This window comes from Parasteatoda tepidariorum, chromosome 2 (assembly GCF_982258835.1).
Source record: "Parasteatoda tepidariorum strain Cologne lab strain chromosome 2, Ptep-v5.0, whole genome shotgun sequence".
Lineage (NCBI taxonomy): Eukaryota > Metazoa > Arthropoda > Arachnida > Araneae > Theridiidae > Parasteatoda > Parasteatoda tepidariorum.
Genome location: NC_141756.1, coordinates 35,663,752 through 35,686,955, shown reverse-complemented (window position 1 = coordinate 35,686,955; position 23,204 = coordinate 35,663,752). Strand labels below are relative to the sequence as shown.

Genomic DNA, 23,204 nt, shown 5'->3' with positions numbered 1-23,204 from the left:
TCTCCTCAAAAGTCGATAGTTCGTTGATTAAATGCATAATTAGCCTACTTTTATGTATATTGCTAATATTTTTTATTTATTGTTAATGTATTATTAATATTTTATGAGTATTATGTATTTTGTTAATATATTAAACGTTATGAAAGCAGCGATTACCTGTATAATCAAATATACTTGAGAAAAAAATACTTTAATTTAGAAATACAGAATATGTGACATAATGCGAAGTTATTTTAATTGTTAACAATCTGTAACGATAACCTTATATCATATAACAGTTCGAACTTGAAACGGCTATTTTGTCTCTCTTGAGTCTTATACTTTAAAAAATTTTGATAATTTAAAATTAATAATTAAAATAACAATAAAGTAATTTCTTTATAGTTTAAAAAGTTTTTAGATCTATATCTGACATTTCGAATTGGAATTTCGAAAGAAAAGAAAAATACTCGTATTATGTTCATAAACAAAAATGAACTTTCCAGCACGTCAAATTTCAACTCCGTAATTGCATTTCTGCGGCCTGCAGAGTAATCCGCATGGTATTTTTTACCGCAAGTTTAACTGTTAATTATTCTCGAATTAACTATTGGACGTTATTCCACCTCACTCCCTGTACTTTTTTTCTATTTGCACCATCGTAATTTTGTAAGTTTTGCGCAGCAAAACAAAATGTAAACATCCGGAACATCGGCTAAGCATACGAATTTCTAATAAAGAGAGAAAATTACTATCTCGATTTTCTTTTAATAGAGATTTTTAGCAGCTTCCTGATAAAATTTGACTCTCTAAATTTAATACAAATTTTTATGAAGAAAATTTTCATTCTCATTAGCTTTTTAATTTGGAACTTCTGAAGCTTCCTAAAAACTCTTTAGGAGAGAAAAATCACTAAGAAAGTTTCTAAGAAACTTCCGAACGTAATAGTTTAAATAAGGAAATTGAAAATGGCTATTTTTTATTGAAAAAATTATACTAAAAAATTAATTAGACATAGTGTTCCGTAGTGACCGTCCTTAAACATTGAATTTCAGAAATCTTGTAGAAAATAAAGTAAAAAGAACTGTGCCTATTGAGAATTACAAATTAATATTTAAGTGTATCTCATCCAAACTCTGACCTCTCATTATTAAAGTCATTAAAAGTAAATTAAGAATTAAAATCATTCAAAACTTATGGAAAGCCTCCTGGGCCGAAGGGTATTATCCTAACTTCAAACGTTTTAGAACGTATAGGTTACAGATTTGTACCACACCGTAACTCTAGGTGAATCTGTGTGCCGTTTTACTTTAATCTGTTTTTTAACATTACATATTATAAGCCGTTCTTTGAAACCATGTATGTGAATAAATAAGTCGAAAACCAATGTACTTTTCATGAGTGGCGTAAAACTTTGTCCTCCTACAAATTTTTTGAAGATTATTTTAATTTTTCTTCAATTTAATTGATCTTAATAGTGATTGATTAAAGTTTGAATACTTTTTTTTAATGCTTATATCTTAGTTTGTGATTCCCAATAAGTTTTTTCCTAATTTCTACTGGAATTCAATAAACTAAGGGTGGTCAGTACAGAACACCCGGTATGTAGACAGATATTAAATTGTAAAAGTGTTATTCGTAAAGTAGAATGAGTAAAAATTACCACTGGAACTGGAGGCTTTGGTTTTTCTGCTACCCTTATGGACTGCATATCGTCTATGCCATATTGAACTTTGTAGAAATACCTGGTGAAATCGTCACAATCGTAGAGAAATATATTTTTTCCCAAAATGGTTATATCTTTTCCTGTGCGAAGATCTTTCGGATCAAAATATGTGAGATCGTCATCTTTGATTTCCAAATAACCGAGTGGAAAATTTTCTGTAAGCCAAGTTTTTTTAGTGTTATTTTCAATAGAAATAAAACAACTATACATTATTTTCTGCTAACTGAACATACAAATAACTCTCAATCCATACTTAGTTAGAGGTTTATTCTTCAAATGAGACTATTTCACAAACTTTTATTTTAAAGAAATTTAAAAGTGTTGCTAAACAAGTATTACTAATCATCATAAGTTTGATCATAGAGGTAATCGTAATTGATGATGAACAACATTTAATAGAAATTGCCGCAATAACGTTAATTGCTTACAATTGCAATATCTTAGTCATATAATTATTAGAATTTATACCAAAAATATAATTTGATGTCAAACCATTAATGCTGTGGTTACTTGTAATCAAGTTAGAGATTAAAATTTTATCATTTTCTGTTATCAATTACAACTGTAATCGATGTTATGCAACTGGGTATTTACAAGAAAAAGTAAAGTTATTTTTCCTAATCATGTGATTTAAATCAGATTTAAGTGGACACCTGTAGGCGACGTCATCGTGTGGGTCGAACTGGATTGGCATCTGAATGGACAATTGCAGTCAATTTTTTTTATGTTCTTAATGAATTCAGAATGATGGAAAAGTCCTGAAAAACATCTTTTTACCTCCCAAAAAATGCTACTTTTTTAATTAAGAGCAATTAAAAATCGTGTACTTTCGTTTTCAGTTTAAAAAGGAAGTCACGTGACTTTTAAGAAAGTGACGCCATTCGAGCCTGACTCGCGTTTGTTTACACTTTTTCTCCTTGGTGATTTAACGCTTGTTTACGTGCCTAGTTGAACGTCGTTTGTTTTTTTAAAAATATATTTTAAAATCGAAGTGTATTGCTTCTAAAATAGAAGGACACTTTGGGGGAAGATCTTTGATATCTTTTTTACCTAAACTAGAAGCATGAATAAATTTTTGGGATGAACCAACTGATGAAAGTTTAGATTTTTTCCAATAGCATTCTATTTCTGTTGGAGATGGTAGCGAACATTTTCGGTGAACCCAGAAAAGAAATGCTATCCTGTGCTTGCATCCTCCTGCGCTGGCCGCACAGTTATCGCACACTAATGAGTTTATGACCCCAGAAGATTCATCACATGTCAAAGTTATTGCATATGCTTTGGTTTTTATTTTATGCTCAGGAGTCATTTTCCCTTTAACAATGCAGATATCACTTTCTCGCTTAACTTGCACATAGCCTATAGCATTATCCCCATATGTTTGTCTTGCTGATCTGAAGTTAAAATATATATATATATATATATATATATATATATATATATATATATATATATATATATATATATATATATATATATATATATATATATATATATATATATATATATATATATATATATATATATATATATATATATTATATATATATATATATATATATATATATATATATGTGTGTGTGTGTGTGTGTGAAAAAGATGATTTAAAAACTGAAAAACAGAATCTTATTAGACTAAACAACCAATTGAGACAGACCTGGCCTCCCCAAGGCCATAGTGTCGATAAAGAAGAAGAAGTTTTTTATAGCTTTCCTATATCCATGTAATATTAGTTTGTGTTAATCGCTATTTCATATCTTTCTTTTCCGTAAAAATTCCAAAAGTTTCTGCAAACCTTAAATTATGAAATACACTGGTTATCATAAATTAAGGAAAATTCACAAAAATCGCGATAACTCAAGAAATTACACATGGAATTTTATGAAACTTACCCACAATATACAACACATAGTAAGGTATTAAACAACATAAAAAGAAATTATCAGACATTAATAGTAGTATAGAAATTAGCACATGTATAAAATAAACAAATTGGAAGTATCGGTTTGCAATAGAAAAAGTACCTTTAATATGGAATATGATTGCCTCTAGAAGCAATAGAGCACAAACAGCGATGTGTGATGCTTTCAATTATGCGGTCTATCAGTTCAATAGGAAGTGAGAGCCATTGCTCTTGTAAAGCAGTTGCAAGCGTGGCAAGGGTCTGAGGGGGCGGATTGATGGCAGATACACGCCTCCCTAGAGCATCCCAAACGTGCTCGATAGGATTCAAGTCCGGGGATCGAGCTGGCCACTCCATGCGAGTAATTGTTTCCTGTTGAAGATAATCATCAACAATGCGAGCTCTGTGTGGTCTTGCATTATCGTCCTGTAACAGGAAGCAATCACCAATTGCCCCGGCATATGTGCGCACATAAGCATCAAGGATGTTGTCTCGATAAACCTGAGCATTCACGGTTCCCCTTGGAAAGACATGGAGGTATGTGCGCCCTCCTAAGGATATGCCTCCCCAAACACAGACACTGCCTCTTCCGTATGCATCTCTTTCACGGATGTTTGATGGATGATAACGGGTCCCAGGTTCTCTCCATATCAAATAACGTCTACTGTCACTTTCTAGACTAAACCTGGACTCATCCGTAAAGAGAACAGGCCTCCATTGATCTGACGTCCAGTGGACATGTTGTCGGGCCCACTGCAAACGGTCTCTCCTATGGCGTGATGTGAGCGGCACGCAAATGGCTGGTCGTCTCGCATACAGACCACCTTCGTGGAGCCTTCTGCGCACAGTTGACGTTGACACCAACCTTCCGGTGGCTGCAGCAAGAGAGGATCTAAGATGTGTCGGAGTAGCGGTTCTATTCCTGCGTGCACTTAATGTCAAATATCGGTCATCGGCACTGGTCGTAACAGTTGGCCGTCCTTGACTGAACCTCCTAGATGCCGAATCTGTGGTTTGAAATTGCCTCCAAAGTCTATGAACCACAGATGGACTCACATTTAGCCATCTGGCCACTTCTGATTGACTCTGCCCTGCCTCTAGTCTCCCGATGGCTCTCCATCGTAGTTCTTCAGGCAAATGATGCCTAGAGGTCATTATTACGAATTGGCTATCTCAGATTTTCAATGTCGCAATCACAGTAAAATTTGTGTGCTTTCTCTCAAACTTGGACTTTTATGCTCCAGGCAGATGACGTAAGCCGAGTGCAGCGCCACTAATTTGCATATTGCAATTTTACTCAGCTACTCTTAGTGGACAACATATGCAAATTTTGCACGGTTTGGCTTACTTTTGAAAGAGTTATCGCTATTTTTGTGATTTTTCCTTAATTTATGATAACCAGTGTAGTTATTTAATATAAAATTTAGTATACATTAATTTTTTCTTTTTTTTACAGAATAGGGATAAAAACTATTATATTTTTTTAAATCCTTCAATATGCACACTATCTGCATAACTAGACGCTTTAAAATATAATGTAATAAAAATCTTTTTGATTTTTAATACATCATTCATAAAATGTACCAGTATCTTTCAAAATGGTTCATGTTATTATTTACACCTTGGATTTAACACTTTAAAAAATATTATGAAGCAAAACTTATTTTTAAATTTAATAAAAAAATTCGATAAAAAAACATTAGCAGGTGTAGTTAAAGTAAAATATACTAAAATTGAAGATGTGTATTTATGTTTGACAGTAGAAAGGGTAAAAATATTCTATAACTAGCTTGCCTCTGACTATTTCTTTAATTTTTTTTATAAATTAGAATCTAATTTTCTTTAATTTTATTTTATTAAATATTAATTTTTGATAAAACAATAATTTTTAATAAAAATAATAGCTTATTTATATTTATAAAATCGTTTATAAATTATTTTTAATAAAATTGACTTCAATTAATTTTTAACTAAATTAATTTTAATAAAATTGATTGTAATTATTACAAAGTTGTTTATAATTGGTCTTTAATAAAATAATAACTTTAATTCAAATTAATTTTTAATAAAATAATACATTTTATTAAAATTAATTTTTAATAAAATAATTTTAATAAAAGAGTAAGTATAACGTTTATAATAATAATTTTGTGAGTAAGTATAATTATTTGTTTTTGTGAGTAATAATAATTTAGTGTGTAAGAATAGCGTTTAGTTTTATACTTTTATGAAAGTGGAAAGATGTTTTTAGTATACTTAAATCCTTGCTATATTTTAACGTGTACCTATATGTATTATAACAAATCGCCGTTCCATTTTCATACACAAAATTATCTACAGCCAGGGGCGCCGGTAGAATAAAATATAGGGGGGTGCAACCCTCTAACAAACTACCATCCCCACAAAAAAAAAGATTAAAACTATTCTGTATGATTGCAATTCTTGTTTGATTAATCAATTTTTTACATAAAATTTTATAACTAAATTGCTTTTCTATTTATTTTTAATTGCTTAAAGAAAATCCAGGGTAGTGCAAGTGCACCTCCTTGCCGACGCCCTTATTTACAGCTACAGTTTATAAATAAACAAATTTATACCTTTGAGCCTTTATGCCTTTGATTTCAGGCGAAATGAAATCTTGGTTCGTTCGGAAAAAATCCATAATCATCTCTTCAGTAACTTGCGGAAAATTGTCCGTTTGAGCTTTTTGAAACCCCTCTTCCATTTTGATTCTATATATGCAATAGATTTCAAAATATTTGCTGCTAAATACGCATTTAAATACACGCGGGAAAATTTGGAAAAAATAAGTTAAAGAAGAGCTAGTTAAAACCGCAAGAAAGAAAATACATAATAACAACGGGAAGGTCGTGAGGAGTAAGGCTCTAATGACGTCACACCAATCAGCGGTCGTTTTCGAGTGAGGGCGTTTTCGCTCAAATTAAAATATTAATAATTAAATAAATATTTATTTGTCAGAGTTAAAAATTATATTTTCGTAATCAGGAAATCAATCTTAAGAAGTAATGACTATAATTTGGAAAATTTAAGAGATGCTGCAATTGTCCATTGACAAATGCCATAATTTACCTACAATTACGTCACTTGCAGGTAACCGATTGTGATGGCTGCTCAATTGCCAATCCTGAGAATTGCTTACTTGCATCTTTTCAAGTATCCCTAGCTCATCTCATCTTAAGCCTTGTTTATTGTCCGATCTTACTATAAATGCAGGGTAGGTTTCTGCTCCCATTTACTTGAAAGTGGTAGATGTTTTCAGGTTGCTTTGCTTTGATCATCCAACTGCTCATTTATCTCTTACTGAATAATCGAAAACTCTTAAAACACATTGGAGTTTATTGGTATTTATTATCTTTTATATTAAATTTAAATCTTTTAATTTAAAATTCCTTAAATATTTAGCTATAAATATTCTCGTTTGTGGTTTAAATTTTATATTCTAACCACTAAATTGAACTATTAAAAAGAAATCGATAGTTCGCTTAACACCACAATCATTCAAAACACGAGAGAGAAAGATGCAAAGAAGAATTGTTATGGAGAGAAGAGGAACTCGTTCTATTTTTTTTTTTTTTAAGTCTGTTAACACTTCTGACTTGATTATTGTTCCAGATTTTGGATCCATGAGAGATTAATTTTTGTGTACTATTTTTATCGGAGCACATAGCTTACTGACAACACAAGGCATTTTTTGAAAGCTAAAAAAAGTCAGCAATGAAGCCAGCAAGTGACTCATCAAAGATAGAGAAAAAATTGACGCGTTTGACAGAACTCAGACCACCATTTGAGGGTTTGTTTAATGGCACAAATATTGAACATTCCAGAAAGTTCCGTTCACGAGATTGTTATAAACTTGTTCATGAAAAAAGTGAATAAATGTCTTGCCACTCTTCCTTTCTCGCTGCGAAGTCCCTGAACAATTCAAAGGTATCAACGATTTACTAACGCCTTTCAGTCTGGATTTGTCTCTCCAGTTTTTTGTCTTTATTCTTGCCCTTGAAAATTCCCACGTTGACTAAGTCCTGTAATCTAGCACGCCTAGAAGTATCTTCAAATGCCTGGAAATGTTGCCGGAAGTAAGGTATCGACATAGGAGCTTAATTTGAAGCTTTGAATGTGCTATACCGATCAAATTAACAAATGTTTAACAATTGTTCACAGTAATAGTTGACATTACCGTTTGGTCAAATCCTTTGAAAAAGCGGAAGGATGGGATATTCTAAAATTTCCTTTTATTTATTTATTCTATCCGAATCAACAAAATGAGTGAGAAAACTTCTTAGGTATTTCTCATAGTTATAATAACTTACATGATAATATAACACAATAACTTACATTATAACTATAAACTTACATGAGAGCTAAATTCTAATTGATTACCTGACAGTTTATCCCTGTCGATCGGTATCTTTTGTTTCTTGACTACTGTTTTGAGGGGGAGTCTACCATTATTGGGTGCATGGTTTTCTAATAACTCCATTGTATCGTCTGCTAAATAGTACTGAAATTAAAATAATAATAATTTTTTTTCGAAAAATATTAGAACTTCTAATTTTAAAAAAATCTTCAATTTCTGCGAAGTTCACCGGACAAAAATTTAATCCTCTTTCGTATATTTTATTATAAATAACTTAGTGATATTTTGGAAGTATTTTTTTTTATTATTATTTTTTTATTATTATTATAGTGGCTGCTAACATGAACCAGCCTGTTACTTTTAACGTTCTAAATGTTCAGGTGATGCCTTTTAGTCTACTTCTTCATAATACTTTCTGTTGATACTTCAATTTTTTCAAGAATTCAGGAAAACACTTGCAAAGTTTATCGAACTGAAATTATATGTGTTTGGTTTTGTGAACACTTACACTCCATTTTACATGCAATTGCTTCAAAATTGAGTGTAACAGCTGGGTTTAGAAAGATAATGGAATGGTTAATACACTTGGTGACGCTTTTCCACAATCTTTTTTTTCCCCTCCTGTTGGGAACGTTTAACTTTCTCTGTGATTTTTATTGATATTTTAGTTATTTTTTTTAGTATCATGAGATGTTTAAGTTGAAGATATGTTGAAATGGAACTAAAATTAATAGCATTTGAATTAAAAGAGTAAATTTTTGATAACTTTACCAAAATTAAATTGGTAAAAGTTTCTTTTTTTATTATTTTTAATAACATTGTTTTTTGTTACTTAAATAAATATTTTCATCTTAATATAAATAACCTTTTTACTTAATTATTTTTTCGTAAACTTAATTTAATTTTGATGTCTTTACAATGGAATCTAGTAGATAAACATTTGTGTCAATGGAATCTTGCAGCCAAAATTTAGATCACTTTCCGACTAGCTGGAACACTTAAGTCAGTACTAAAGCTTTGTGCCCAATGATACCAGCAGAACTTATCACGATGTTACTGTCAAAGAGAATGTTCCGTCAATTAAAATTTTCAGACCACTTTAAGACTATCTAGAGCACTCAAATTTAAACTGAAGCTCTATGCTGAATTACAATACTATTAGAAATCATTTCACGACCGTTATCAGCAGAAATTATTGCCAAAGTAAACTTCGCTTGTCAAATTTCCGAACGCTGACAACAATGTGTTTCAATCCCTTCCAAAACAATCAGAATTAATTACCATATTATTACAAAATTAACTGATTGCTGGTTAGAATTTCGTCCATTTTCCGAAAAACTGGAGTGTTTAAACCTGTTCTAGAGATCTGAGCCCGATGACACATTAAAAAACAATTATTTCCTGCTAACTTCGTCACAAGCAAATTTTATAGTCATATTATTTCTACAATAAATTTATAGTCAATCGAAATTCCAACAACTGTCCGATTAGCTAGAGGGCCTACATTTTAAATTAAGCTCTGTAATGGATTGCATCTCAAGTTTTTATTTTCTCCTGATCACTACAGGAAGATTTTTCATATCACTAAAAGGAATTTGTCTTCAATCTGAATTTTGACTACTTGCCAACTAGTTAAAGTGTTCTTAAATGAACTAAATACTGACAGATGGAAATGGTTGTTTCAATTATTTCTTGACTTTTATAACATAATTCAGAGTGTCAACTGTCAAGTGATATTTATCAATAATGTGAATTTTGACTTTTTTTAGAAAAAGTTTATTTCGTTTTATTTCGGTAAATTTTGGTTCTCAACCAATCAGGGAATGTTTTACATATGTCGCAACTCTCTAAAGAAATTAAATGGAAGGAACTTCAGTCAAATTCAGAGGCCTAGGTTACATATGATATAAAATTACGCTTTCATGATTTCTTTAGGAGTGACCAATTTTTTTGTCCGGTGAGCTTATGAAATGTGCACTAATTTTTAACTGAATAATGAAATGGCAGCTTTTTTTTCCCAAAAAGTAACGCCTGTAATTACTTTGACTTCAAAAACCTATCTTAAACATGAAATTTTAATTTTTATTAAAAATTATATAACCGCAAATTGAGTATATCTTATTATATAACCCAATAAAAATAAATTTTAACAATGTAATCGAATAAAATCAAAAGCACATAAAAGTTTTTTTAGAAAACTTATGAAATACAATCGATACAAACAACTACTGATTTACAACTTTGTAGCTTATAAAATATATTTAGAACTTAGTAAAATGTTTGACACGAAATTTCGCTTCCCCCCTCCTAGACCAATCATATCGGGGGGAAAAATATACAATATTCGTTCTATTTTTATCAAAAATTAGCCTTAAATCCGGTAAAAGATTTTAATTGGATTTTATAGAATTTATTTTGTTTTGACTGAAAAAGCTAATCGAAACAATTCCAAAGACTGACTTTTAGCTTCAGAAATTTATAATTATATAATAAAATATTAAAAAAGTATTTTAAATACGCAATTAGAATATTTGCACGTTATCCAACTTAACATCAAAGTATTTAAATCAAAAGTACCTGGACAATAACTCGTCTCATGTCAGGCGGTTCATTGAGTAGATCTTTCCATATGCCATAGAATCTGAGAACTTTTCTGTCGTTAACAAGGAACTTGTATAACTTATCGTTGTCAATGTCTCTAGATATTACTTCGTGTCTTCCTTGCGCATTTATTTTCTGCTCAATGTATGGATCAGGTGGTATGGCTTCTGGTTCATTAAGTTCAAGACCAGCATCGATTAGGTACTCCTTCCAGTTAACAAAGAGTAAGTGAGTTATTCAGATTATATTGAAATTCAACGTGTTAGAAATTTAAGCACATATGAGCAGCAGTATTTATAGCTTTGGCTTAGTTAAACTTTTCCAGGTTGATACTTTTGCTTTTTAGTTTAAGGATTCATGACACATCATTGAAATTTATTTAAAAATGCATATATAAGGTAAAAAATAATAGGAGAGAAACTTATTTACATATCCCAACGTGTAATGCTTAACAAAACAAACAAACAAAAATTTTGCTTCTCAATAATATCTTCAATTCTTCAAACGTTGAATTCACTGCTCAAAATTGTGCTGAAATTTCCCAGCCATGCGTTTCTTTCCTATTATGTGGGGATAACTAACCAGTTTATTTTTTCCTGCAGCTGTAAATTCAGAAAATGCCGAAATTTACGGGCAGCGGGTAAATTCCTCAAGCAAAAACTTTCATAACCACCGAAAACTGGAATAAGAACCTCCAAAGTTATGCTTAATTTTTTAAATTTTTAACCATCATTTAAAAAATTACATTGCACGATTATTATTCTTGAATACGTGTTAAAATTTTTCGAAAAATCATTGTAACTGAAATTTTTTAAATCAAAAATAAAATAGTAAAATCACGAAATTTATTACTACTTTAAATATTAAAGGAAAACCTCCTACGAAAAGCGAGAGAAGTTGGCAAATATGCTCACGCATTACAATTTAATTAAAAATCTTAGTAACTTTATTGCATCTTAGAAATTTTTGATATATTTATAAAAGATCATGTATTAACAATATTCACACTTACTATGTCAGAATCAAACATGATTTGTGCAGCTGTAGAATATGATCTTTTGCAAATTTTTGACGATATTTTCAATCCGCGTGATATTAATATTTACGCAAATCATCACTTTATAATTTTACAGAGAAAAACAAATTTACAAATATGATATAATTTTAAAAAATAATAAAATAAAACTAAGCATTAAATCGTCGTTACCCTTGTCCATTCGTCGCAATCAGTGAGATGAATGGAGATGCCAAAAACTCTAACATCTATCCCAATGTTCAAATCTTTCCACAAATATCGACGTCCTCTGCCTTTTGGGTGGGGAAATACCTGACGCTTCAATAAAGTTCCCTAAAGATTTATAACTTGTATAAAACATAAATCCCATTAAATAGCTATGAGAATGAAGAAATAAATAAAAGACTTTTTTTTTATTTCGAGTTCACTATCTGTATTTTTTAATTAGAGCAATTTACTGAACTTAGTAAAGACTGAGAAGTCCTCGAAAAATACATTTACCAATATTCATATCAATGATAGACAAATTATAAGTTGATAGATAAATTATTTCAAGGGATATATGCACTAATGTACAGTGCGCCAAAAAAAAAAACGGGCCACCCTGAATAATTTTTGATCTAATAATCGGATCTTTACTTTCTAGGACTCAATCTTAATCGTTCGAGTGGGTGACCTCAAATATGCTAATTAATTAGGGCAGATGATATTTATAAGTTACGAAATCAGATACTAAAACGTACTTTCTCAAAATAAACATACCCTTTTCTCAATGGATTCGGAGTTCTGACCCCCAAAATGTAGAGGGTAACAATCTTAAAAATATTGTTCCCATATCCACAATCTTGGAAGAATGGTTCTCATAGGTTAATCAGGAAAGAGATCCGAAGTTAGGAACACTTAATGTCAATTTCACTTTTAGCGTATTTCGTCATATCTCGAGAACTTTTTAAGCGAATTGAAAAGCTTTTGCACACAAGTGTAAGATTCGTTTATCCAAAAATAAATTTGAGTACATGTTTATTATATTTTTATTATTTTTTTAAAAAATAATCGAACAAAATTTTTAAACTTTTGATATACAATTTTTTGTGCCATTTTAGAGTATGTAATTTTACATGGCAAAATACAAAATTAGAGCGAAATTTGTTGAATAGTACCTGAGAAATAGAATATTAAATATACTTATAATTAATTATACCAATTTCATTGAAATTTTGTACTTTGCTGTATAAAATTACAAAAATGATTTAAAAATTTTATACAATTCAATCAAAACTTTTTCGACTGTTTTATTTAATAAAAAAATAATAAATATTTACTAACATTTATTTTGTGTATGGAATTATCTTTGAGTAAACAAAATTTATATTTGTGTGTGAAAGTTTACCAATTCGCTTTGAAAGTTCTCGAGATATGGTGAAATACGCAGAAAGTAAAATTAACGTTAAAGTCCAAACTTTTGGGATCTTGACCAAACTATGGGGTCCGTATTTCCCAGATTGCGGCGATCCTCTATAATTTGGTGATCAGAAATCTGAACCCGTTGACAAAAAAGTATGGAAAAAATATGTTTTTTCGGAAAGTATGTTTTTGTGTTTGATTTCATAACTAAAAATATCGTCTACACTAATTAATTAGCATATTTGAGGTCCCCCCTCTCGAATCATTTAGATTAAGTCCTAAAACGTGAAAATCCAATCACTAGATCAAAAGTTAATCAATGTGTTTTCCCCTCCCTTTTTTTTGGAGTAATATACCGAGTACATACATTCTTTACGTGAAATCATACAAATAATTTTCTTAAGCCCTAAAACCTTCTCATAATTCGCACTACAACATATGGTACAGGATATCCTAAATTAGGCTAACAGTTTTCAAAATTTTATTACAGCAAAACAATTAAGGTAAAAAAAATAATTCTTTCAGGGCAAAAATTTTACTCTACGAATCCTTGATTTTAGTTCTTTTTGTAACAGATGGCGCTGTCCATAATGCACGTCTAAATCAAAGAAAAATATTTGAAAATAACAAATATAAAATTTCGAAAACTTCAATGAGTAAATGTCACATTGTTTTAAAAATGTTCACCATTACCCATAATCCAAAAAAACTAAGAGAATAAAGAGCGACACTCAAATACTCGAACCCACAATCGCTTCACCAATATTCAATCCCACCATCAAACACTCATGTAACATTAAAACAATCCAACACATGCATCAAAACGCAACGGAAAACGATGGTCAATAGATTCATTGTGCCATCTCACTGCAAATTTTTCAACTGAAATCAGGAATTCCTGGTTAAAAAAAAAAATTATATCCTGTCACATAAATTTGTAGGTAGATTTTTTTTTAAAGCTGAATCGTTTTCCATTTATAATTTTTTTTTAAAAATTAGTTCAATCCGATTTAACAGATCTTGCATATTCGTTACTATAAATGTATCTGATCAGCAGCATAGATAAACCACACGAAAGTTAAATATCATATCATCAATCTATTTAACACAGCTGTGGGTTCACGCCACTGTCTTTTTTATGAAATGAAATATTCTTACCCGGAACCATCTCAGGCATTATTTTATTTACTTATCGTCTAAAAATTGAAATCTCACATAGTGAAGGAAAAACATTTTATTCTCATCTGTGTCTTTATAATTTTGAATTTAATTGAGAAAACAAAGAGACAAGTGCCAGATTTGTTTTCGAGAAAGAAAAAAAACACGAAAACATTCAATAAATATCAAACTGAACTATGTAACATGTACCACTGGAAATGTGCATTATGTCTTTGTTGCAGGCCAATGTATTGGCCTGCTTGAGATTCGAGCCAATGTCTTCTATTTGGTTACAAGTTTTACAATTGTGCCAGGGAACTTTTAATTTATTGTCGTAATAATATAATTAATTTAAGTTTAGTATATGTCCAACCGGTCTAGGGTCTAGCGTTTGTTTCTGTATTCTTTTAAACTAAAAACAGCGGGAAAGTTACCTGAACTAATCCACTATTGGCAATTTTTGGTTCAATAGCTTCCATTGTATCATTTTGGAGATAATACAGGACATGTACTGGTCGGATTCGATACTTTTCTCTTGACCAGTCATCAACTTCCTCTCGCAAATATCCGACGAAACGAAGCACCTAAAAATAGTGAAAACATTTTTGCTAGAAATAAATAGAGTCAAAATTTAAAAGATAATTTTTATGCAATTTGTATTATGAACAATCATAAAAAGAAGTACATTTTTATAACCTTCAATTACCATGTCGATTTATATTATATTCTTATAAGTAGAATAATTTATTTAAGTTTCCTTATTACATTTAGTGCTCTTTTATTAAAAAAAAAGGTCTTTTTTTTTCTTTGAAAAAATAAAAAGGCATTTTATTATTACCATTTATCTAGGAGAAATAAAACATTTATATCAACAAAAATAAGAATAAAAATATTACTTAGATTCTAGATTATGCCATTGAAATATGTCCCGCAGTGGACTGATCGTTAAGACACGGTTCCCAGCAGATCACCGAAATCAAGCATCACTGGCTGCGGTCAATGTGCGGATGGGTGACCCACTTGGACCAGTCTGAGTAGGGACCGAGGGTGTGTGGTATTGGTCCTCGTTAAACTGCTCTACCTTAAAGTGCTTGACTTCGCTGGCAGGTCGTCGGGCTACCGAAGGGGAGGTACCATCCCCTCTGCAGAGGATCAAAATTGTGATGGCATGTCTTCGGATCATCCTCAGGGATGTTTACCTGATCGTCTCCAATAGCCCATTATGCAGCTCTAGTGCGACGTAAATAAACTACAACAACAAAATAAATTGCAATATAGTAATTCAATTACTTACACTGAAAGAAGATCTCTTTAAAGTACATGCGCTCATCTAGTTTAAGTTTCGAGAGTTTAATTAATTATTTGTCTTTCAAGACAAACGAAATTTCATCTCAAAATTCAAAGCTTTGACATAGATTAGAAAAATTGCTAATCAACAAACATTATGTTTCATAGATTTATTATTATTTATTTTATTTTGCATAATTATTTTTTGAAAGGAAAGGAAATAGAAACAGGTACTTGTATGCTTTACGAGCACTTTCACAGAGTACGGTAAATTCAAACGCAGATTTACTAAGATTTTTTTTTCATTAAAACTTTTAAAGATTCAAAAATCCCTTAGAAGGCCCAAAAAAAATTTAAGAATAAATAAATAAAATTAATAAATAAAAAAAATGCTAGTGCCTTAATTATTTCACTAAAAATATCAATTATTGATTATAAAAGTTGAAATATTTTTTTTAAAAATCAAATTGGGAATTACCTTTTTGTCCATTGCCAGGTACTTAGGTAGTTTAATTTCCGTTGTTTCTGTTCTCTTAGGTCCATAGGTCAATCTGGTTAATGTCTCTCTGTCTAATGTTTTGTTTTGGGCCTCAAGAAGCGCTGCAGCAGTCTCGCTTGTTGATGATAAACTTGATTTTGATAAGGGAACTCCTTTGCTGTACACAAGGGTACTCGGAAATACATAACGATCTTTCTAAATTTAAGTATATTACCCATAAGAAAACATTGAAAAGTGGAAATAAATTTTTTATGTATGTTTTACAATACCACTTTAATCAAATCAGAAAAAAAAATAATAAATAAAAAAAAACTTTTTATAGATTCACTTTGGAAAACACGATTCATCTTCATTAAGATGGATTCTTAAAAAAAAAAACATGTATGGGAGCTGGCATAGGATTAACGTGGGCATTTAATGTGGATATTTCCGTTATTTAACACTCAAAATTTCACTATCAATTTTGGTAAATTGGCAAAAATTATCTAAATCTTTCATATGCAGTCGCATGAAAACACACTTTTCATGATTAAAAAATAAACTTTTAATTTGAATTTTAACTGCTGAACTGAATTAATAATAAAACATGCATCATAACTGAAATGTTCTTTATACTTTTTTTAGTTAACTTTTTCAATAAATACAAATTTATCAATTAGTTAATTTTATGAAAGGAATTATGGATATACAGGATATTCTATAATAACCAATAATAATTTATTCATTCAATTATTCAGTCTCTTATTTTTTTTAATTAAATGAATTGTGAATATACAGGATATTCTATAATGACCAATCATATTTTATTTTTCTCCGAATTCTTGTCAAAAATAAAATTTAAGAAAATAAGCTAATACATTAGGGGTTACCAATTAACATCCTGGTGATGGGGGGAGGGGGGAAACGATACAAACACCAGTGAAGAATGCGGGATAGAACACATTGAAAAAGTTTGATCACCTGATGAAATTCGGAGACGTTTCTCAAAATCACTTATCAATTCATCTTTGCTTTTGTCGGAAATCAGATTTTTTATGCTTTTCCTACAATTTTCCTCAATAGTGATTTTGATGACATTTTTATTTTTATCGCTTAAATATTAATTTAAGATCCTCAATGCATAGGTTTTTTTTTTTTTTTTTTTTTTTTTTTTTTTACTGAAGGATGATTAAAATATAGAATAAAGCGGATCATTACATAATACTTTGTATTTCGCTAAATAGCTAGTACTGAGTATCGCAAAGCATTAAAGTTCGAAAAAAATAGTAAATCTCAGAATACATTGCTGTGCACATATAAATCGCATTTATATGACTTTTTACACATTTGTGCCAACATTTCGTATTTTTTTCTTATAGGAAAGAAGGGAACCCCGTATTGATCATTCTTGGTAGAAAGCAAAAGATTCCAATCCCTCCTCAGGAAATCGATAGCATTCAGGGCCCCATTTAGAAATCAAGGAGCTGTTGGCATGACACAGAGAACTGTCAGGGGACTCTACTGATAGTTTTCTTGAACCATCTTGCTAGTATACAAAATTCATTTGAAAGATATAAGAGAAATGATGCATTCGGAGAATTTATATTAAATCCAATTTTTTAAAGTCATATTTCTAATTGCAAATTCTTAAATATATATATTATTTCAAAAAATCTAAGGGTCCTTTTAAATTTTCTTTCAAAATCTAAGGGTTCCTTAAAACTCCCGAATATCCGACAGTACGGAAGTTCGTGCTGGGAAATTGAAATCGTCGATTTACTGGGTGAACGTTTTCGGACATATTTGTGCGTACACGCAATTAAATAAAATTATTAAAAGAAATATATGGGAACTTTATATATGTGTTTTATCTTACTGTAATTCAGCTGATATTCACTTACATTTTCCTTCACAATTTTCCAAAAAAAAACAAAATCGCGTAATGTCTCACTTCACTATTTTGGTGTAAAGTACTAGCAACAATAGATAAATTTTGGTTCTTGTTGCTAGAGAATAATTTTTACACTACTTGGTGTTAAGTAGCAGCCACCAATTTTCGTATTGAGGAACGCTAAATTTATAATTACAGTAAGATAAAACACGCATAAGAGTTAGTAAAGTTATTTTTACGATACGTTAGCGAGAATACTTTTACGTTAGCGAGAATACTTTTTGATTTCTCTTTTGACAAGGATTCTAAAAATACATATTAAGTGAAGTTATCACGGAACATACTGTATAAATTATTATGTAAGATTATAACATAAGATTATTTACATTTTGTTCTTTTTGCCCAAACCAGAAAAGCAAAGAACCAATTTCTTTTAGTGGTTTCACCTGATTAAAAAAAAAGGTTTTTATTAAATATATTTTTAATTTAATGTTAAAAAATCATTAAATATGAATTTTAGATCAGCGTATTAATAATTAGGGTTCTGAAAAAATTTTACCGGGCAATATGGAAAAGTATAACTTCTTATTATTTCACATTTGTTATTAATATGGAAAATACCTACATATTTTATCGGTGGTACTATTTAAGCATATATTTGTACAGAAACGGAGACGATTTCTATTTAAAATCAGTAGGATTTTTTTTTTTAAAATAAGCTCAAAAAGCAAATTTATAATTACAAATTATCATAATAAACCCACCAACAAATGTTTAATAACTATGCTGTTTTGTAATATATATGTAAATTTTTAAAATTGTATAATTATAAAAATTATTAAATTAAAAAATATATAACTTTGTTACCGACATAAATTGCAAAACATCGAAAGATGTGGCGTTAATTTTTTGAAACAATATATGAAGAAAGGATAATTTTATTAAAATTAAATTGTTACCAGAAGATCTCTAAAGGAATACCCTGGAATAAGTGGTAAACTTTGACTCATGAGCGTAGTAGAAAGGTACTTTATACAAAATTTATAAGTAAAACCAAATCCAAAATATAACTGTTTTTATACTCCGATCCAGTAAAGATAGTTTACTTTGAAGTAAGTAAGTACTCTTAAGTCTCGAGTTTTGTTGAACAACTCTATCGTAATTCGTTGCTTAGCAACTGAAAATCCAAGACATAAGTTGAAGAATAATATTCGGTAGGATCAAGGCAGAACTAGATCCGTAACATGAAGTTCTGACTTATAGTTGGAGGAATAAAATATCGTTCTGTATTTTCATTTTTCATTATTTTTAAGTTTGTGATAGGTTGATGGCGATGAAATATTTAATATTAATGATAATATTTTAAGTAGATTACAGCTCTAGGAGCATAAAAATTATTTAGTTTAAAAAATAAAATTAAAGGGCGCAAAAACTCTTTATCGCATTCATTTTGGAAAATTAAAGCTCCTGAATTAGAGGAGCCTTCAGGTCAGGAAAATGTCTATGCTTTATTATAAAAAAATTGATCACAAAATATTTAATTTTCATAGGTGTAAAAACTAACGATGGTCTAAAGAACAAGAATTGTAACTGATTTATCTAATTTTATTGAATAGCGTTAGTTTTTTAACAGCAGGATTTTTTTAAAATTTTTTTAGGCATTATTATTTTTTATTATTTATAGGACTTTTTTTTTTAATTTTCTACCATGTTTGTATAATTAGTTCATTTCACACACTATTACTTTTAAGTTTAGTTTTAATTTCTAAAGCATATATTATCTTGAATTGCAATCAATTGCAATGGCAATCATTACTTTACTTGGATTGATCCAGACTATAAAGGTAGCGTAATTACTCTCACTTTTATCATTTAAATCATTTAGTGAGTAATCATTTAAATGAAGAAAAAGAATGAGGAAGGAAAGCAAATCGAATCAGAAACAGCTTTATTGATACGCCGATCACCGACTCAACGTCGACTCAATGTTCAATAAGTTTAATTTTAGAAACATATTATCATGAGTTCACTTGTTAGCAATCATTATCTTGCTTTAAATGGTTCATGCTGCAAAGGGTGAATAAATAAAGAAAGGAATTGGGAAAGAAAGGAAATTGAATCAAAAACAGCTTTACTGATACGCCAGTTGCCGATTTAATGCCGATGAATCACAAACCATGGCTAATAGCACATTAGTGAAGCTCTTGTGGGACTGTAACAATTATATCACTAATTCAATCATTCTCTTATCCATAAATAAGTTGATTCACTAATTAGCACAGTCACTTATTCAATTTTTTGCTTCTTTTTTCCTTATTATTTTCTTCTTTTATTCACTGGTATTTTGTGGAATATATTAATTAATTCAATTTTTCATAAATAAATTTTTATTATCAATAGAAGGTGCCTTTTCTCATAAAAAAGTGGCGCCAGACCAAAAGTAAGGAAATAATACACTATAATTTTTAAAGTTCGAATGTTAGATCGAATATTATTTATCTTATCATCATTAGGTCTAATATTAACAGATAGGATTCAGGAGTCTAGCGCGGCAGAATTGTTTATTTGATAAATAAAAGCTTTAAATTATTCTGGGTAGAAAAAATTGATAAAAACTCCTTAGCGGGCAGCCCGCGCGAGCAGAAATCATGAGTCATACCTCACTTCCGTAAAATAGGGATGGGAACTGATTCGGTGATTTGAATCAATTGATTTTATAGGTATTATTTAATTTATAATGAATAATTGTTTCTGAAATTTCAGTTACTTTTATTTCACAGTTAAGCTATATCATATAAAGTCAAAAACTTCTTGTTAAACAGTTAGTTTCTAATGCATTAATTTAGGAAATTAAGATTTTACGTTTAAAGAACTCACGTATCTAATTCAGCTATATATAATTCCCATAATCGCAATGAATTCTATATAAAAAAAACAAAAAGCAAAAATAGTCCGGCATTTTCTTTGTTGTTTTTTCAAAACTACCACAGTTTACAGTATTTTTTACCATTTTGCAATATATATTACATTGAAACCTCTCGTCAGCGATCACACTCTGTTCCACAGTAAAATGGTCGCTAATGGAGATTGGTCGCTCTAAGGAGTGACTTCCATTGACTAGTGCACTTTGACTGCAACATAAGGTTGTCAATCTCTTTTAGAGATCGTCAAAAAGAGCTCTCTAAATAAGAGCCACTGACAATTATTTTGAATACATTTGAATCTACTTATTTATTTGTTAACATTTTTTGTTCTTATATTTTTTTTTGTGTTTCCTTATTTGACCTTTTCCGGTCACTGGGATATGTTTTGAGAGTCTTCTAAAAGTTTTCTTCAACACAAAGTCTATGTAATTAATTCCATGCCTAAAAGAGTTGTTGTAACTGGAGGAGGTCGCTACATAGAATTGATCTTTCCTAGAGGTTTCACTGTATAATAAAGCGAAAGATATAATAAGTATATTAATTTATTTATGAACGAATTTTAAAAACATTTTTTCAATCGACAGTTGGTAAGGAGAAAAAGTGTACTGGGTAAGGTAACTGAAATTGGAATCTAAGTTGAATAGTGTTTTGAACCATTTGATTCGAATTGCGTGATTCGCGTATAATTCGTTAAACATGTCATTCAAACTAGTGATCTGAATCACTTGATTCGAATGAAGATTTAATCACTTGATTCGAATCACTGATCTGAATCACTTGATTAGAATCATTGATCTGAATAATTTCGTTTGAATCATTGATTCAAAGAATGGTTGTATCCCTTCCAAAGATTATCGAAGCACGAGATTCGAATCAGTGATCTAAAACTCGTGATTCTTATAGTAATTTGAATTACTTTATTTCAATCAGTGATTTGAATCATTTGATTCGAATCACTATTCAAAATCACTTGAATCGAATTACTGGTTCAAACCACTTGAAATAAATCATTAATCCGAAAAATTTAAACTAAATATTGATTTGAATAACTTGAATCGAATCATTGATCCGAATCACTTGGTTCGAATCTCCGATAGAAATAGTAATTGGAATCACTTGATTTGAATCCCTGAACTGAATCACTTGACTCATATAGTGATTTGAATCAATTCATGCCAATCAATGATCTAAATAACTTGTTTAGAATCACTTAATTTGATTTCCTAATTCAAATCATTTGAATCAAATCACTAGATAGGAATCAGTGGTCAAAATCACTGATCAGAATCTTTTGATTTGAATCACTTATCTAAATCATTCGATGTGAATAGTGGTTTGAATAAGGTTATTTGAATCACTAGTCCGAGTCATTTCATTCGAATCACTGATTCGAATTGTAATTTGAATCCCTAGCTTCGAATAACATCATTAGAAATAGCAATACGCATGATTCCTCTAGCAATGATTCCTCTAGTAATGAATAGTCACATGATTCCTCTAGTAATTTAAATCACTTTATTCCAATCAGTGATATGAATCACTGATTAGAATAATTGAATTTAAACCACTTGAATTGAATCACTTAGTTTGAAACATGATTGGAATCAATTATTAGAATCACATGATTCTTATAGTAATTTGAATCACCTGATTTCAATCAGTGGTCTGAATCACTTGAATCGGAGCACTGATCCAAATATAGATTTGAATCACTTGATTCGAATTACTGATCCTGGCATAGATTGAAATGACTGATCCCAATAGTGATTGGAATCACTTAATTCGTATAGTGATTGGAATTATTTAATTAGTATAGTGATTTGAATAGCTTAATTCTAGACGTTGATGGGAATCACTTGACTCGTATTACTGATCCAAATCTTTTTATCTAATCACTGTTCGGAGTAAATTGATTTAAATCATTTGATTCGAAGAGTGATATGAATCTTTTGATTCGTGTGATTCATTATTCCAATTAAGTGATATTAATCACTTAATTGGAATAATGATCCACTTGATTTGAACCACTGATAAAAATCACTTGATTTGACTATTGGCGATTGAAATTGGCTACTGGTGACGTAGAGCAGAACTATCTTCCTATTTCAGCACTTCGCATGCTCTCACCATTAGAGTGTGGAAAGTCATAGCAGAAGGAGGTATGTTAGTTCCTCTCTTGATATTTAAATAGATTAAAAACTTTCAAGCTGGGAAACTATTTGAAACTGAAAACTGTATGGAACTTAATTCTTAAAAAGAAAAGAGCTTCATTTAGATTTAAAAAAATATTTTTGACAGATAAATCCGAAAAACTATTTGGAATGGGGAAAATATCGTAGTGATTCCTACACAACTGAGAAAAAGAGGAGTGAGAAAGGGTAAGGTATTCCCCTTGCCCCTTCTCCCCAGATGGCGTATTCGAGCTTTGCGATCACGCATTGATTTGAATCACTTGATTAG

General features: G+C 30.2%; 1 protein-coding gene across 1 annotated transcript in view; it reads right to left on the bottom strand.

The window, feature by feature from the left end:
• The window catches only part of LOC107454954 (EF-hand domain-containing protein 1), a 36,413-nt gene extending 17,457 nt beyond the window's left edge, over positions 1-18,956 (bottom strand). Inside the window, exons 1-7 of the mRNA XM_016072319.4 lie at positions 18,780-18,956; positions 15,930-16,145; positions 14,599-14,748; positions 11,795-11,935; positions 10,564-10,794; positions 8,010-8,130; positions 1,643-1,860 (exon numbers count right to left, since the gene is read on the bottom strand). Coding sequence (XP_015927805.3) covers positions 1,643-1,860; positions 8,010-8,130; positions 10,564-10,794; positions 11,795-11,935; positions 14,599-14,748; positions 15,930-16,145; positions 18,780-18,830 — 1,128 coding nt within the window. The 5' untranslated portion in view covers positions 18,831-18,956. The remainder of the gene's footprint in view (positions 1-1,642; positions 1,861-8,009; positions 8,131-10,563; positions 10,795-11,794; positions 11,936-14,598; positions 14,749-15,929; positions 16,146-18,779) is intronic.
• Between the last annotated feature and the right edge of the window lie 4,248 nt (positions 18,957-23,204).